A 17,751-nucleotide genomic window follows, 5' to 3' on the forward strand; every position below is an offset into this window, starting at 1 on the left:
TCGCGTGTAGCCAGCCTCTTGTTGTTGTAACCGTTGAGACTGGCTGAGCAACCAATCAGCACCTAGCTCCAACGTCAACGTCAACCAGTCAAAAACAATAGGTGGTATTTCCTAGTGTTGCCAACTGTTCCGAATTGTCTGGGACATTCTGATATATGGGTGATTTTTTTCATGTGTTCCTTCCGGGGCAGCTCCACTCCTGTATTCTAATTACAGCCTCATTGGCCAATAATATGCTCACTACTGTGAGCATGACAAAACTCATGCAAACATTGCTATGAATTATAAAGTGTTTCAGTGGTGTCAAAGCAATGATGCGTGGGCCACATCCTGCGAGATCACTTTATATACAGTACAGGCCAAAGGTTTGGACACACCGTCTCATTCAATGTGTTTTCTTTATTTCCATGACCATTTACATTGGTAGATTCTCCCTGAAGGCATCAAAACCATGTGGAGTTATGTACTTAACAAAAAAAGGTGAAATAACTGAAAACATGTTTTATATTCTAGTTTCTTCAAAATAGACGCCCTTTGCTCTGATTACTGCTTTGCACACTCTTGGCATTCTCTCGATGAGCTTCAAGAGGTCGTCACCTGAAATGCTTTTCCAACAGTCTTGAAGGAGTTCCCAGAGGTGTTTAGCACTTGTTGGCCCCTTTGCCTTCACTCTGCGGTCCAGCTCACCCCAAACCATCTCGACTGGGTTCAGGTCCGGTGACTGTGGAGGCCAGGTCTCCACTTTTTGTTAAGTTCAGAACTCCACATGTGTTCATTCATAGTTTTGATGCCTTCAGTGAGAATCTACCAATGTAAATGGTCAAGAAAATAAAGAAAACACATTGAATGAGAAGGTGTGGCCTGTACTGTAGATATTTATATGAAGTGCTATGAACACAAAAACTACAGATCCCACAATGCAGTGCTTCAGTTGCCTTGATGAACTGCTGCTGAACTTTTACACTGCAGCGGAATCTGTACAGGACAAGTTTCCACTAGTGATATATAGTTCTATATCACTGATTTCCTTTTTGAGCCGATACCAAGTAAAATTCAGGTTGGTATCAGCAATAATCATAAAGCATACAAAAACGAAATGTTTTGAAAATCTAAATAAAAAGTGTATGTCCTGTGGTGCCGGGTAGGTGGGTCAGCTCCTGCTAGAAAGTGTCCCACAGTTGGGTTTGAGAAAGTTGGCAACCCTACATTTCCCTCACCTGTCCATCAGTGCCGATGTTGCCCCCACAGTTGTTGAGCAGCTCCGACACATCGTAGTAGCTGACGAACTCCCACAGGCAGGCCTCCAGGTTGAGGTTCTTGTAGAAGCGCAGGGTGCTGGCTCCGCGGAGGTGGGTGCTGAACTGATAGGGCAGGGTCTCTCCGATCACCTCTGGGCTCTTCAAGGCATCGGTGAGGAAACCGTAGCGGGTGGTGACCTCGTCATGATCCAGCAGGTTGGAGCAGCGGTGGTTGCCCACCCGGGTGCCGTCGGGGCTCAGGGTCAGCTCAAAGTTGGACAGTGGGCGTGTGGACACCACAGGAAGCATGCCTGTGATAGAAAGAGAAATAAATAGCACGAACAAAAATTTTTGTGAACAACAACAGATGAAACGGATGCCAGCCAAAACCCGAATTTTGAAGCCACTTGAGGATGATGCTCATTCAATATAAATGAACCTTCTTCTTATGAAGACAGCTCACACTGCAAAGAGCTTCGCCAAAAATGGCGAAACTGAGATCACGCACCGTCCATGTGGGGCATGGTGACCGTCAGTTTGATGAGATTGGGGTGGTCCGGGTCCTCTGCTCCCGTGTAGCGCATCTTAGCAGAGAAGGGCTCCGCGCCAACAGTGCCAACCACACGTGGCTGGCACAACCCTGGTGGCAGGCCACAGAATGAGATCATGTTCCTTTATCCACAAAAAGACTTTTATCCTATAAACGTGCAATCAGCACAAGGCAAAAATTAGGTGATAAATGAAAGATAATGCTCTTATCGTTATTGTTCTCTCTTCAGCCAGAGAAGCTTTTTTTAAAGTGAAATTAAAGTGCTTTTTTGTTTACCTGGGACTGTATGATACTGTAAAATATAAATATATAAGGGTTTTATATAATGGGGTGCCTGGTATGTGCTATTACACAGTAATACGCATTTATGGAATCATTGCAAATTGCACAAATGATTCTACTGGAATGAACCTGACAATGGATCCATGTTTTTATTCCATGTTGTGTAGTTACTGCATTAATAAGACATAGGGTGGTAGTAGCCTAGTGGGTAACTCGCCTATGAACCAGAAGACCCACTTACTACCATTGTGTCCCTGAGCAAGACACTTAACCCTAAGTTGCTGCAGGGAGACTGTCCCTGTAACTACTGATTGTAAGTCGCTCTGGATAAGGGCGTCTGATAAATGCTGTAAATGTAAATGTAACATAGTTATTGAACAATGAAGAGCAGCTGTTTATGGTGCTGACTGCCTAGGTACATTTATTCATGATATAAATGAACATAAGTGACAGAATTGGTTACTATATGGAAACTAAAACTCTACCTGAAATGAATAATTGTATGGTGTGTATTTCAATACAAAAGATCTGTCTGAACAAATGAAATTTGTATGCGGATTAAGAATTAATTTATGTATTGCTCACTCACTGACATACTAACGGCAACAACAAATTTGTAAACTTGCACAATTTGCAGGCGTAGGAAAGTCATTATGATGAAAAATTTGCACACACACACACACACACACACACACACACACACACACAAGGCAACAAACACAGAAATAATGATGCATCATTCTGTGATCCCTCACCCTCCTCCATGCTGATAGACACCACAGCGCTGCTGAGCTCCAAACCCTCATCACCGTTCGAGTTGACGGCACGAGCTGCGCACTGCACGCGAGAGCCGGCTTGAAAATAGATGGAGTCCAGCGTGATTAGCTTGGCAGTGGTGAAGAAGGTGTTGAAGTCCACCTCCCTCATTGGGCTAGTCACTCCATCCTGCCCGGTGGGGGCACTGACGAGCCAGCGGTAGCGCGTTAGCGTGTCATTGATGTGCTCGCTGACACAGATGGAGCCTGTCTTGTCAAAGTCTGGGTACTTAGGATTACAGGCCTGGATGGGATAGTAAGATGAAATAGATATAATATAATAAATATATACAAATTAATTCAATTTTTAACAAACTAATTACAATATCGTCATAATAAGTGGACTGAAACATTGACTATGACTTTTAGGAGGCCTTTTTTCCTTTAAAAAGCAAAAATTGCAATTACAGAATAGTCATGAATTTAACCTTTTGAAGAGGGTCACAGTTAAGTAATTAATGACACTATTCGCATGTCTCATTAGAATGCAAAACTGTGCACAAACCACATAAATGACATCCTCTACACAAGGAATCCAACGGACAAGAGAACAAGAACACTAAGCTCTGATGCTCATCATAAATCAGCAACATGTGACCATACCGTGACACAGACAACAGGGTATCCAGCTGCAGGGAGAGAGTGTCTGGACTTGGTGACACTGTCATACTGTAGGAGGGACACCACCATGGGCACCGAGGGGAAGGTGACGTCAGCCATGCTGTTAGGCTCCTCTATGTAAATTATGGCTTTGCTCATCTGTAGCAGAGGGACAAATCACATGGTCAACCTAACCCCAGTGCAAAATTATTACATAGAAAATGAAAGTCTGATCCTGAGACATTATTGAAATTTGCAGCTTGGATAAATAGTCCATATTTCCATTTTTCAGAAATTAAAATTGAATTGGCTGAATTTGCTCAGAGATTCAACACTCATGCATGCTTTATCACTGTGCTATTAAAACCATGCAAACTTCACTTCTGGAATATCAACGGGCCACCATCTCAGTCAGGGATCATGGAGGATGTTCAATTACCTTCATCTTAGGGTTTAAAGCAATGACCTGAATACCCGTGTGTGTGTGTGTGTGTGTGTGTGTGTGTGTGTGTGAGAGGTTCTGCACGTTCACTCATGGCTACCTGAGTTTCGGCCACCATGTTTTCATCAGGTCTCAGGTGCACGGTGAAGGCCTCTCTCATCTCCCGCACGCCGTCATACAGAATCTCCACTTCCACGACGTGCAGGGCGTCGCCTGCTTCAAACTCAATTTCTGCAGGAGCGCGCAAAGTTAACGAATGCAGTGTGTTAATTACGCCCTGGCCGCTCTTCACACTTCAACATCATGTTAAAACAACTTTTCATCTTCTGCAAAAATAATAATATAAATGCTAATTGAGATAAATTAACAAAAATGTGTGTGATGATCCCACTTCACTAATTAAACCTGGCTCCGACCTGCAAAAAGCTATTTCAAATTTAAACTCATAATCTGCAGAGCCCTAAAAAGACAGGACCACTCACCTTCAGAGACAGGGTGGTAGTCCTCCCCTGATGTTGCTGAGCCGTCCTTGGTGTGCACGCGGACAACCGACACCTTTGACGTGTCTCCCAGCCGGAGCACTGGGATCTTCACCAAGGTCACCTTGCCCGCCTCCCTGGGCTCGCTCACACTGAACTTAGTCTCCCCGAACCTGATAATGGCCTCTGAAAAAAAAAAAAAAGCTCTCAATCACTTTTAATCGTGAACTGCTTTTAACAAGGCGGCTTGATCAAACGTTCAGCCTGATTTAATTATGTATTTAGAAATTTACCAAGATCAGTTTGGCCGAACGGGTAACACAATTGAAAAAGGCAATTATCAAAAAGCTGAAACTGATACGGAAAGTCTTACTATCTGCTTCATCTTTGATTTTCACCAGGGTTTCGTTTTGTGCCCCAACAGACGCCCCAAAAGGAGACTCGCTCCTGGGTGTCCCCAGCACCAGCCTGAGCTCCTCCACCTCCTCATGCTCAGAGTCGTCCACCAGCACCAGAATACACGGCTTTTCCACCTCCCCTGAAAACAGCAGGGGCAGGTCAAAGGTCACACTACATCAGCTCGGTTCTCGTGTGAACCCTGTGTGCCGACAGCTATAAGCTGGGCTATAAATGTGTGGTTTAGGTGATGAGTGTCCAACCTGCCAGGAAGGTGACGATGGAGTCATCGGTGTTGGGGCGCTCGTGGAAGTCCATCATAACCTGCGCTGAACCCTGCCGGGTGTAGCAGCGAACTGTGGAGCGGTAGCTGACGTCGCCACTGCGATGCACCATCACCGAGATCTGACCGTCATTCTCGTTGGCCACATACGTGGGTTTCAGGAAATGTACTTTTGGCACTAATTATGAAAGAATTGGTTATGTTATGTTGGTATTAAAACAACATAAATGCAATTTTTTTATTTTGTGAAGCAATGGATTTGATGAAGAAAAAAAATCCCTGAACTTCATAAATACAGAAATATTTACTGGTAGTCTACAGTCAACTCACAGTCAGAAACAGTGTCATTAATAATGATGGTGCTTCTGCCCGGCTCTCCCAGGATGCCGTTCATGGGCATGCGGAGAACCAGCTCGAACCTCTCGAGACCCTCCAGAACGGGCTGGCCCAGGTCGTCCAGGATGGTGACGCGCACGGTCTGCACCATGACCCCTGGGGCAAAATCCAGGTTCCGGCTGATGCCCACGTAGTCCACACCAGCTGAGGAGCAAAGAAGACAACCATAAAAAATATATACTTACCGTGATTGAAAACATTTAAAGACATTTAAACATTTCAAATTAAAATCCCCACTACAGAAAGAATTGAGTTGCTTAGCTATAGTAATTGTTGCAGTTATTGCTATGAGAGTTTATTATACCACAGTTATTTAACAACGCACATTGTAATTTGCTCAGAGGCATTCTAATGAGATAACATCTCATTAAATATCATCCTGAAGTTTCTGTTCTTTGTCTCCGCTACAATAACTGCGGGTGTCTGATTACTTGTTATCTACCTCACAACACCCCCTTCAGCACGAGTCTAAAACCCCACACTTCACCAAGAGTAGACGTGGGAGTCAAGATGCAGCTTATTCTGTACAGCTCCAGACATATCGCTGCCAAAGGGACTAAGTTATTCATCGGCTGTCTTCTGTGTGCCTTTCACCTGCTCTGCTGCAGACGCGTGTCCTGCACCACCATCACACCCGTCCTCTGCCGATTGGACAATGTTTGTAGTGGAAATGAAAGTCTGTGTGTGTGTTCGTTTATCTGACTCTTGTCCTCACCCGGCGCCCCAGGATCCCTGAGGCTCCAGGGGCACTATCGCCCGGCTCAGACAGGCGCGAGCACAGCGGATGGGGTAATGTTTACATTCCGCGGGCCGTGCCAGAGCCAGGTGAGGACGGCCTTTACTTCCTCGCTGTGGCTTCGGAAACGCCTGAAGGCCCTTTGTTCTTCGAATATTGGCGCGGCTCATACACATGCTCTTGTTGAAACAAAGCAGGCCTTGATTTATGTAGCATTTAAAAGTTAAACATGACTTGTGTTCCGAAGACCCGAGGGAAAATGGACTGTTTATCGAGCGACACCTACATTCAGCTGATGTCGGGTCAGTTTTACGGGATCGTACGGTGACCGTGCCCATCTTGGAAAGGTCGGATCCAGTTCTCCAGACCTTCACCTCCACGTACCCATCGCTCTCGTCCACTCGGTACTCCATCTCGCCGAAGTAGAAAACGGGAACTGTGGGTAGAATGTAAAGGGGAAAAAAACTACTTTAAAATCCCTCTCACCGCAGGACTCCATATTTTAGTAGCCATTATTTTGTCGACCTGGGACCAAATAGCTTTGGTTTAGAGATAAATGCATTTGCCAAATGACTGTTCAACATAAGAAATATGGTGTTCAGTGTCTTGCCAAAGTGATGTAGGTGAATATTGTGATATTGTCCAATGTACTACAGTGGGGCAAAAAAGTATTTAGTCAGCCAGAGAGAGACAAAATTAGAAAATAAATCCAGAAAATCACATCCTCTGATTTTTAAATAATTTATTTGCAAATTATGGTGGAAAATTAGTATTTTGAGCCTGACATACTCTTGACATATGAATATTTTCCAATGTGGATAAGCAGTGAGGTGAAAAGATGCAGCTTATTCTGTACAATTCCAGACATATCGCTGCCAAAGGGACTAAGTTATTCATCGGCTGTCATCTGTGTGCCTTTCACCTGCTCTGCTGCAGACACAATTCTTTAAAAATCAGAGGATGTGATTTTCTGGATTTTCTATTCTCATTTTTCATAGTTGAGGTATACCTATGATGAAATTTACAGGCCTCTCTCATGTTTTTAAGGGGTAGAACTTGCACAATTGGTGGCTGACTAAATACTTTTTTGCCCCACTATATTTGCAGCTGTTGATGCAGAATAAAAAAAAATAAAAAATGCAGGGTCCTGGTTAATGAGCGTTATGAATTATGCATAGAGCATTATGAAACTAAAGTAAATCTCTTTATGTGACTTTTAGAAAGTTGTGGTTATTTCTACTTGAAAGAAAGTGAAGTGATTGTCATCACGGTGTACATTATGAAATGTGTCCTGTGATTTTAACCCATCACCTTAGTGAGCAGTGGGCACCCGGGGAGCAGTGTGTGGGGACGGTGCTTTACTCAGAGGCACCTTGATGGATCGGGATTCGAACCGGCAACCTTTTGATTACGGGGGCACTTCCTTAAGCGCTAGGCCACCCCTGCCCCCGTTTCAGAACTTCTGAACTTTGTAATTCCTTGTGTTGGTTCAGCTCAGGTATGGAGTGTGAGTGTAAGTGTGTTTGTGTGTCAGACAGCAGGTCTGGAGGATGTGAGGATCGATGTGCCAGTCCGAACCTGTCTGACTCCAATTAGCACTTTCCTGAGCTGGAATTCCACCACGGCCGCAGCAGCACTTTCACTCCCACTCCGAGCACACCAGCGTTCAGGCGGGGAGGACTTAACCCAGCACTTTGACTCAACCTGTTTATTTATTTCATTGCTTTTTTAACCCACGGACATGCTGTCACGGCTAATGCATCTGCCTCTCTCTCTCTCTCGCTCGCTGGAGCAGGCCCTGCCTGTCTGCAGATACCTTACCTCCCCCGGAGGAAGTCCCGCTGAGCCTTAAAAAAATAATAAACACGTCTGCCGGCTCCTTGTCCGTCTTCTGGAGCGAGGGTATTATTTCGCCAGGCTTCCTGACCTCAGCGCTGGAGAAGAAGGTTCTTTGTACATCCCAGTCTACATTAAGCGATTGAGTTGTGTGGCCTTGGCAGGTTATTTTCAGCTCGGCGCTACAAATCCCCGGCCTAATGTTTGCACATCCATCATTGAAATTCAAATGGTCCTCTGCCATGATTTGTTACACCACGTCTTTCTCTCACACACACTGGCACCCATTTTCCTTCTCCCTCCACCCCATTTCAAGTGAAACTTGAACGGGCGTCAGACATAGCCTCGGGGCGCACATGGAATTAGTCCCTCTGGCAAAAAATGATGTTAGAAAGTGAATAATGAATTGAAAATCAGCCCCCCCCCCCCTCCCTCTCACCGTCTTCTTTATCTGCATTTGCTCCTCAGATGATTGTGGAGTGCCTGCATTCCTACGCTGCAAGCATCTGTTTTCACAGACCCTTCACACACACCGCAGGCGTTCAGCTGCCCACAGACGACTTTCAATGGGAGCTGCCTAAAAAGCATCCAGGTGTGTGTGTATGTGTGTGTTCTGGTTACGAGATAAGGTTCATTTGTACGGCAGACAAACAGCAGCCATCAAAGCGCCACAGCCCATTAACTGAAAGGTAAACCACTGGCTTCGAAAACTGGTTCCCAGTGCACTTAGCTACCTTAAGAGCTCATTTTAAGGCCCTTTGAAGAACAGAGGAACTTCTGAATAAGTCAGAAGTTATCAGGCTAAACAGTTTCACGAGTATGATGTGATGACTCTTGACATATGAATATTTTCCAATGTGGATAAGCACTGATGTGAAAAGACAGAATCCTGCCACTGACGGCGTTCCTTGAAACGCTTCTGTTTGTCCAGTGCTCCAGTGCCACGTGAAAAGACTTCTCCTCAGACCTTCGCCTGCGCTCTTAGCGCCTGCCGAATTTGGTTTTTGCTTTAGCCTGTCAAAGCAGACAAGAGACAAAATTGCTGCTCTTGACTGCAAGAGCAGGGTAATGCTTTGACTATGGATGAAGTGCTACCTGAGCACGGCTGTAAGAGGCCAAGAGCTTTTCTGCGGGTCAGTGTGACATCAGTCCACTTTCTATACTTATTTAACCGTGTCAGGGCAGAACATCACTGGGTGAAACCAGATGTAGAGTGTAGCGCATACTGAAAAATACAGGAAAAGTCTGCAATGCATGCATTCTACCTCGAATCCAGCGTAAAACCTCCTGACGCATCTCCCTGACGTGAAAGAGCTCAGCAACGTGGTGGCTTTTCATCAAATGTCCTCCTAACCACCCCTGTAGGAAGCTAAGTCGAGTAGGCTACAAACCCTACCTACATGAACGTTCGTCCTGACGTGTCCAACACTCCAAAAAAAGGGGTAAACCTGGACTCATCAGACCAATCTTATTGTGCTTTTTTTTTTTTTGCATTCGGCATCAGTGACTGTATAGTACCAGTGCCAAAGTTCTTTTTGCACACAATAGTGAGTTAATCTGTCCATTTTTTACCATATGACCTCACCGAATTTTTAACATGAAACATTTCTCAACGTTGGTTTCTGACCATTCTGCGATGTCTCTCCAATATCCTTTAGGGTTTTACATTTACATTTACAGCATTTATCAGACGCCCTTATCCAGAGTGACTTACAGGGACAAGTGACAAGGGTTAAGTGTCTTGCTCAGGGACACAATGGAAGTAAGCGGGATTTGAACCTGGGTCTTCTGGTTCATAGGCGAGTGTGTTACCCGCTAGGCTACTACCACCCTTTTAATGATGCATTGGACTATTCTTCATTTCAGCAATCCCTTTGGTTCTTTTATTTGCTTAATAAGTCCCTTCTGAAATGCAGTGACCATGGGATGTGCTCTTTGCTTATTTAAATAAAAATGGAAACTTTTCCACTGTAGATTCTACATCAATTATTGACCCGTCCTGAAGCCCAAAATGTAGCCACTGCAGCCAAGATGTACAACAAGAGTAAGCGCTTGTCAATAGTGACATCATGCAGCTTTGAATTACAAGCCAAGAGCTTAGCACCTTTCACAGAAGATAACACCAAAAAGCATTTCATTATTTTAAATGGCAACATGAATCAAGGCGAGAGGCAGCTCGTCCCGGAGGGGCTGCACCGACTGCTTGATCACGCTTGAACTTTCGCTGGCATTCCCACAGCACCGAAATGACTCCCCCGTAACGGCGCAATTTAGCCAAGCTCGGGTTGTCGCCCCGCTCGTCACCAGAGCAGAGAAAATTCAATAGCCTAACAATCACGCTAACAAGGCACCCAGAGCATGCAGAATCACACAGGGGAGGCTTCACAGAGAGAGAGAGAGAGAGAGAGAGAGAGAGAGAGAGAGAGAGCGTCTTTTAAATCACAGGACACTTCAGTCGCCGGTTGAAAAAGAGAAAACATGAAACAGCCGTCTGAAAAGATATTTTTTCTTAAAAAAAATAAAATAAAAAAATCTGTGTGAGTTTGGAAAAAAGACAGACCTGACAAATCCTTCAAGCTCTCATGTAATACCAATAATCTTCAAAGTGCAATATTAATTTTGGAGGAGGGAGACAGAATGAGAAGATTTCATTTTTATTTTGTTTGTGTTGTCTAGGAACCTGAGTGAGTTAAATTTTTGCTTTCTTCTAAGAAAGTTTGAATGTTTAAGTTGACAAATTTCATTTGTTCTTCAGGCTCACGGATTAAAGTGAAATTATCTGTTTGGTGCATTCTGCTACGTATGGGCATTCTGCTTTGTATGGGTGCCACTGAGCAAAGCACCGTCCCCACACACTGCTCCCCGGGCGCCTGTCATGGCTGCCCACTGCTCACCAAGGGTGATGGTTAAAAGTAGAGGACACATTTCATTGTGTCACCGTGTGATGTGCTTTTGTATCAAAATGACAATAACTTCACTTTCACTATACATTGTACATTCAATAAAAAAATACTCCACTGCTGCAAAACAAAATAACATCCAATAACTTTCTTTCTTTTCTTCTGGTAAAGGAAAGTGCAGCAGCTGCTTGGCAGTTACACTTCAAACACTGAACAGAGCATAGACTCTCATTTAACTCACACCTGGTCAGAACCATAAAGAAGAATAGTTAATAATGTTAATTATAATTACGCCTACGGTGCACCCTGAATGACTTTCCTTTCCACGTTTAAAATTAAATAATGAGGTTAATTAAAACCAGGGTAATGTGCGTCTCAAACAGCGTATAAAAAAGTCTATGAACAACACAGTAGCATAAACATTCACAGCTTATTTGAAATAAATAATATTTTAATATTTGCATTTAGTAAACCACTTTTATTTCTTTATTATTCTGTAATATCAGGCATTGTTTTGATCCTAGAAAAACTGAAATCATCTTTATCATTTGTTATGTTGTTTAATCCATGTCACATACAGTACAGGCCAAAAGTTTGGACACACCTTCTCATTTACATTTACAGCATTTATCAGACGCCCTTATCCAGAGCGACTTACAACCAGTAGTTACAGGGACAGTCCCCCCTGGAGCAACTTAGGGTTAAGTGTCTTGCTTAGGGACACAATGGTAGTAAGTGAGATTTGAACCTGGGTCTTCTGGTTCATAGGCGAATGTGTTACCCACTTGGCTACTACCACCCTACTACCACTACCACATTGAATGATTAGGTGTGTTCAAACGTTTGGAGTTGGAGTGCTGTATATGAAAAAAAAAAAAACTTTGTAGGTAAAATGGCATGTCATAAAATCACACAGGAGGAAAAAACTAATGCCTGAAATTTTAGCAGTCATGTTTGTCAATGTCAATTGAAATGAAGTTAGCTGGTTTTCTCTTGCCTTAGCTGGTAACAATAACTTCTTTTGTTCAGCACAGCACAGAGATGTTCACTCACAACCGTATTATAGCGAATTATTTATATACATTCCGGAACTGACCTAATGGGATATGTAGGACATTCCACTGGTACTTTGGTGGCTAATATTGTCTGTTGAAGTGTCTACAGTGCAGGATACAGCACCAGAATTTGTAGTCATGATGGCAACCTCTATCCAGAAAATTAGTTTTTTCCCCAAAAAAGGCAGCTGTTGGGCAGTTCTTTTTTATGAATGTGGGCGGTTTGTTGCGTGGATGGATGGGTGCCTGTATGACAGAAGATGGACAGCCAGTGAGTCAAGTTCCAGGTGAAGATGCAGGTTTCTTGAGAGAACATCTGTTACCCTGGGCCAGGATGCCCAGACTCTCATGATAATGACAGACTGAACACAAAACCTGTACACACACACACACACACACACACACACATCCTGGTCTTCAACCAAACCGTAATCATCACTTTCAAGACCTGGCCCGGATTTAAACACGGATAACAAGACACTGCAAATCCGTGTGTCCAATCCTGCTGAACAAGCCTTCTCATGTTTTACAGGCCAGTTCCGACCTTTCTCCGGAGGCAGGCACAGCGCAGGCAATTTGATCTGATATTAAACAGCAATTAGGTCTGGACGGACAGGCAGGCTGTCCCAGTCTGCACTGACAGACTAAACACTTGGATCAGGCCGGTTCTCAGTGCAACAGGAACAACGGGTTCCAGCCGTCTCTCTGCGAGTGTGTGAGGGGACAGAGGGGGATGAGTGACATGATGAGAGGCCCTGTCTGGACTGGGCGTGACCTCCATATCTTCCCCTGCAGATCTGGGATAATGCAGGCTGAGACGTTTCCTTGATATGAAGCCAAACAGGATTCTGTAGCAGAAAGAGCGGCGTGACTCAGCCTTGCCTGGGATTTCTGGGAGCTCTGATGGGCTTGCAGACGTTGGGTTTTTCGGGGAAGGGCGGCGTCTCCTGGGGCCGGTATGGGAAGTGATTGGGTGACAGGGCACATTAGACAGAGGTACGGCTTCTGTAATGACTGCCCAACCCAGGCAGGCGCCAGCGGGACCCTCTTTTCACTGGCAGTGACAGGTGCACACAAACTTATACTCAGCCATGCTTATGCAGTGTACATATCATCCTATATACATACACAGATAATTGCTTTTATATAGTGTACTGTATACAGCACTGAAATTTAATCAAAACTTAAAGCCAAAAGTGTATAGTCGCTTGCTTTGGCGTTTACAGCTTAAACATTTAAGTGTGAATTTTTACTATTTTTATCCACACACACACACACACACACACACACACACACACCAATAAATATGGATAAATAACAATATAGACACTGACATACTATAATATACACTTACACGCTCTTAACATGAATCCACACACAGTGCAAGACGGATATAAGAACCAGAGATGAGCCAGGGCCATTTGCTTGGTGGCGTTTGTAGGACAGAGACCCTGTCACACCAGATTTCGTAGAACTAGAGATCGACTCGGTCTCTGTACACACTGTTATTGAAATCTGAGGTCAGGAAGAAGAGATTTGACACAGATACTCTGGGGACGTCGGCACCGGCACTCCATAATACTGACATCACACAATATATATAATGTTTATTTTCTTTTTTTTTTATGAGGGAGATGTTCAAGTTACAGTTGTGAAAAGCGTCAGACAGTAGCCTCAAGACATGTTTTTTCCTCTCAGCTTGATTTTTCTTCTCGATTGTACAGTCTCAGATTCTTTGCACAAGACAGAATCCGGATGGCAAAACAAGATAACAATAGAAATGCATACAAAGGAGCACTGTTCCCCATTTCACACCAGGAAAAACACCCATCTGAGTTCACCATTCAACACCGCCATGTTGGGATGTGCTGACGTTTCACAATATGGTGCGTGTTAGAGGTGAGATGAGTGTCCATTATTCATTACTACTGCATGTACAGGAAAATCTGACATCAGATAAATGGATACGTACTCCTACATATAATGCTCAATATGTTTCTAACTGTCATATATGCAGAGAAACACAGACTGATTAGCAGAAAAGTCTAATGGTGAATTAAAAATTCATAGCTTCAATTTGAAGGCTTTAGGCTTTAACCGCTCGGCTTTGCAGCTTTGTTTCTGCACCTTCAAGTTTCTAATGGTGGCTGTGAGCATACGTGAGGAGTCTGTGTATTCCCTGACCTCCACCGTCCAACCTCTATCCCATCTGAGCAGAGTCGTGTCATGATTTATCTTAGGTTAATAAGTTCTCTGAGGCTTTCTGATTGGTTTAACATTAATTTCAAGGAAAGGTAACATGTTATTTAACCCTCCAATTTGTCTTGGGTAGTTAAAATATATTACTGATTATTGAATTATTTTTTCTCATCAATATCTTTATATTATTTATAATATATTTATAAAATCCTATTTATTTCTTTACATGAGTAAAAACAGCAAAATATTGGTCCAAAGTATGCACAAACACTTAAGCCTACACTCCAAAAAACACTGATAGCATGTTTTACTACATTACATTACATAGTAGCTATTTAGATATCATATACTGTCAATATCTGGTTTCAAGAAATATTGAAAATATTAAAGTTTTGTGATATTCTAAATACAGGGAGTGCAGAATTATTAGGCAAATGAGTATTTTGTCCACATCATCCTCTTCATGCATGTTGTCTTACTCCAAGCTGCATAGGCTCGAAAGCCTACTACCAATTAAGCATATTAGGTGATGTGCATCTCTGTAATGAGAAGGGGTGTGGTCTAATGACATCAACACCCTATATCAGGTGTGCATAATTATTAGGCAACTTCCTTTCCTTTGGCAAAATGGGTCAAAAGAAGGACTTGACAGGCTCAGAAAAGTCAAAAATAGTGAGATATCTTGCAGAGGGATGCAGCACTCTTAAAATTGCAAAGCTTCTGAAGCGTGATCATCGAACAATCAAGTGTTTCATTCAAAATAGTCAACAGGGTCGCAAGAAGCATGTGGAAAAACCAAGGCGCAAAATAACGGCCCATAAACTGAGAAAAGTCAAGCGTGCTGCTGCCAAGATGCCACTTGCCACCAGTTTGGCCATATTTCAGAGCTGCAACATCACAGGAGTGCCCAAAAGCACAAGGTGTGCAATACTCAGAGACATGGCCAAGGTAAGAAAGGCTGAAAGACGACCACCACTGAACAAGACACACAAGCTGAAACGTCAAGACTGGGCCAAGAAATATCTCAAGACTGATTTTTCTAAGGTTTTATGGACCGATGAAATGAGAGTGAGTCTTGATGGGCCCGTGGCTGGATTGGTAAAGGGCAGAGAGCTCCACTCTGACTCAGACGCCAACAAGGTGGAGGTGGAGTACTGGTTTGGGCTGGTATCATCAAAGATGAGCTTGTGGGGCCTTTTCGGGTTGAGGATGGAGTCAAGCTCAACTCCCAATCCTACTGCCAGTTTCTGGAAGACACCTTCTTCAAGCAGTGGTACAGGAAGTCTGCATCCTTCAAGAAAAACATGATTTTCATGCAGGACAATGCTCCATCACACACGTCCAAGTACTCCACAGTGTGGCTGGCAAGAAAGGGTATAAAAGAAGAAAAACTAATGACATGGCCTCCTTGTTCACCTGATCTGAACCCCATTGAGAACCTGTGGTCCATCATCAAATGTGAGATTTACAAGGAGGGAAAACAGTACACCTCTCTGAACAGTGTCTGGGAGGCTGTGGTTGCTGCTGCACGCAATGTTGATGGTGAACAGATCAAAACACTGACAGAATCCATGGATGGCAGGCTTTTGTGTGTCCTTGCAAAGAAAGGTGGCTATATCGGTCGCTGATTTGTTTTTGTTTTGTTTTTGAATGGCAGAAATTTATATTTGTGAACGTGGAGATGTTATATTGGTTTCACTGGTAAAAAAAATAATTGAAATGGGTATATATTTGTTTTTTGTTAAGTTGCCTAATAATTATGCACAGTAATAGTCACCTGCACACACAGATATCCCCCTAAAATAGCTAAAAATAAAAACAAACTAAAAACTACTTCCAAAAACATTCAGCTTTGATATTAATGAGTTTTTTGGGTTCATTGAGAACATGGTTGTTGTTCAATGATAAAATTATTCCTCAACTTGCCTAATAATTCTGCACTCCTTGTAGAAAAACTAATTTATTAGCCCAACATTGACACAAATGCAAAACTATTTTCACAGAGTGATTTTACATTCTGGGAAACGTCTGTCTTAAAACACGGGGCAACAGGTTAAGTACGGACACACTAATGGCCAATGGGAAGAGGGAATTAAACTAACTGCAAAGTGCACAGTTTATAGGCTGCAAATTCAACGTGTAATGGGGAAACCAGCAGAGCTGGATTGCCTTTTAAATGGCCCCTGCTGAAACATGCCCTTTTGATATTTATGAGATTCTCGGCAGGGTTATGGGGTCAGCAGGCTTCGGTGAACACGTCAGCCCGGCCCATTAAAAAAAAAAAGAAAAAAGTTGACTACTTAACTGAACAGTTCAACAGCTGTTTTCAGCATCCTGACAGGTCCTGGGGTCCCTTCTTCACAAAGACCCTTTTCAGCAGCGTACTGGAAGAAGTGAGGGTATCTAATCTAATCTCCTGAGTTTGTGTGGAAGTCCTTACAACCTGTTCTCTTAGTTTAACAAATAATACACAAACCAAAAAAAAATAGTGGAATAAGTTCTTTGCCTTTTCCAGAGCTCAGGAAGTCTAGGATAGCTCTCATCTCCTGCACCCTGCTTCAGGGCGCGTAGCGCTACAGAAAGATGACTTTTTAAACCATGTGCAGTTTCACCTTTTTAGGAGAAGAGCAGACATTCCATTTCACTCCCTTGATGTCGAGGAAGCACTGAACCGGCTGTAAATGAAGGTCTGCTTCAAGCACTCAAATTATCAGCAGGCAAAACAGCGGATGCCCTGGAAAGGTGACTCTGTCAACGCTCAATTAATCCCACAACAGGTTCAGGAAAGAGAAACTCAGATTGCATCGCCTCTTCTTACAGCTCTTAAAAATATGATTCTGTGATTATGGACGCTCTTTCAACTCCAGTGTACCCTGGACGTGTGTGTGTGTGTGTGTGTGTGTGTGAGATGCAGGGGGAGATAGGGAGGCATGCCCTGCAGGTGCTGTTGAACAAAGAGGCATGGGGGGGGGGGGGGGGGGGGGGGGGGGGGGGGGGGGATATGCTTCAGGATCCGCTCTTAAAAAAAGCTGGGGTGCGCGATATGGGCTAGCCCCAGAGGCAGGACACACACACACACACACACACACACACACACACTGGCCCACACACCACACGGTCGCACATACACAGAAAGCTTTGTGAGAGCCATGTGTAAAAATGTGTAATTACCCCTATGTAACAAGACTAAAACCCAAAACGGAAACTTACACCTAACCCTGAACCCAAACTTCACCCCAGTAACCAAATCCAAAAGTCTTTAGTATGTTTTTGTTTCAAATATTAAATAATTAATTTACTATCCTACAACTGCCATGCTGACGACACACAACTCCTCTTCTCCTTTCCTCCCTCTGATCTACATGCTGCTTCCAAAATCTCTGCATGTCTAGCCGACATCTCATCTTGGATGGCAGCCCATCACCTCCAACTCAATCCCACCAAAACTGAACTAATATTCATTCCAGCAGATTCTTCACCACATCAGGATCTTTATATTTACCTGGACAACTCACAGCTCTCTCCTTCTACATCAGCCCGCAAC

General features: G+C 43.6%; 1 protein-coding gene across 1 annotated transcript in view; it reads right to left on the reverse strand.

Moving 5' to 3' along the window:
- Positions 1–17,751, reverse strand: part of frem2b (FRAS1 related extracellular matrix 2b) — a 63,871-nt gene that overhangs the window by 6,410 nt on the left and 39,710 nt on the right. Inside the window, exons 7-16 of the mRNA XM_028962828.1 lie at positions 6,504–6,653; positions 5,416–5,625; positions 5,066–5,263; positions 4,780–4,944; positions 4,410–4,592; positions 4,028–4,158; positions 3,489–3,644; positions 2,826–3,129; positions 1,747–1,878; positions 1,218–1,549 (exon numbers count right to left, since the gene is read on the reverse strand). Of these exons, the coding sequence (XP_028818661.1) occupies positions 1,218–1,549; positions 1,747–1,878; positions 2,826–3,129; positions 3,489–3,644; positions 4,028–4,158; positions 4,410–4,592; positions 4,780–4,944; positions 5,066–5,263; positions 5,416–5,625; positions 6,504–6,653 (1,961 nt within the window). The remainder of the gene's footprint in view (positions 1–1,217; positions 1,550–1,746; positions 1,879–2,825; positions 3,130–3,488; positions 3,645–4,027; positions 4,159–4,409; positions 4,593–4,779; positions 4,945–5,065; positions 5,264–5,415; positions 5,626–6,503; positions 6,654–17,751) is intronic.

Source organism: Denticeps clupeoides, chromosome 19, assembly GCF_900700375.1.
Source record: "Denticeps clupeoides chromosome 19, fDenClu1.1, whole genome shotgun sequence".
Classification (NCBI taxonomy): domain Eukaryota; kingdom Metazoa; phylum Chordata; class Actinopteri; order Clupeiformes; family Denticipitidae; genus Denticeps; species Denticeps clupeoides.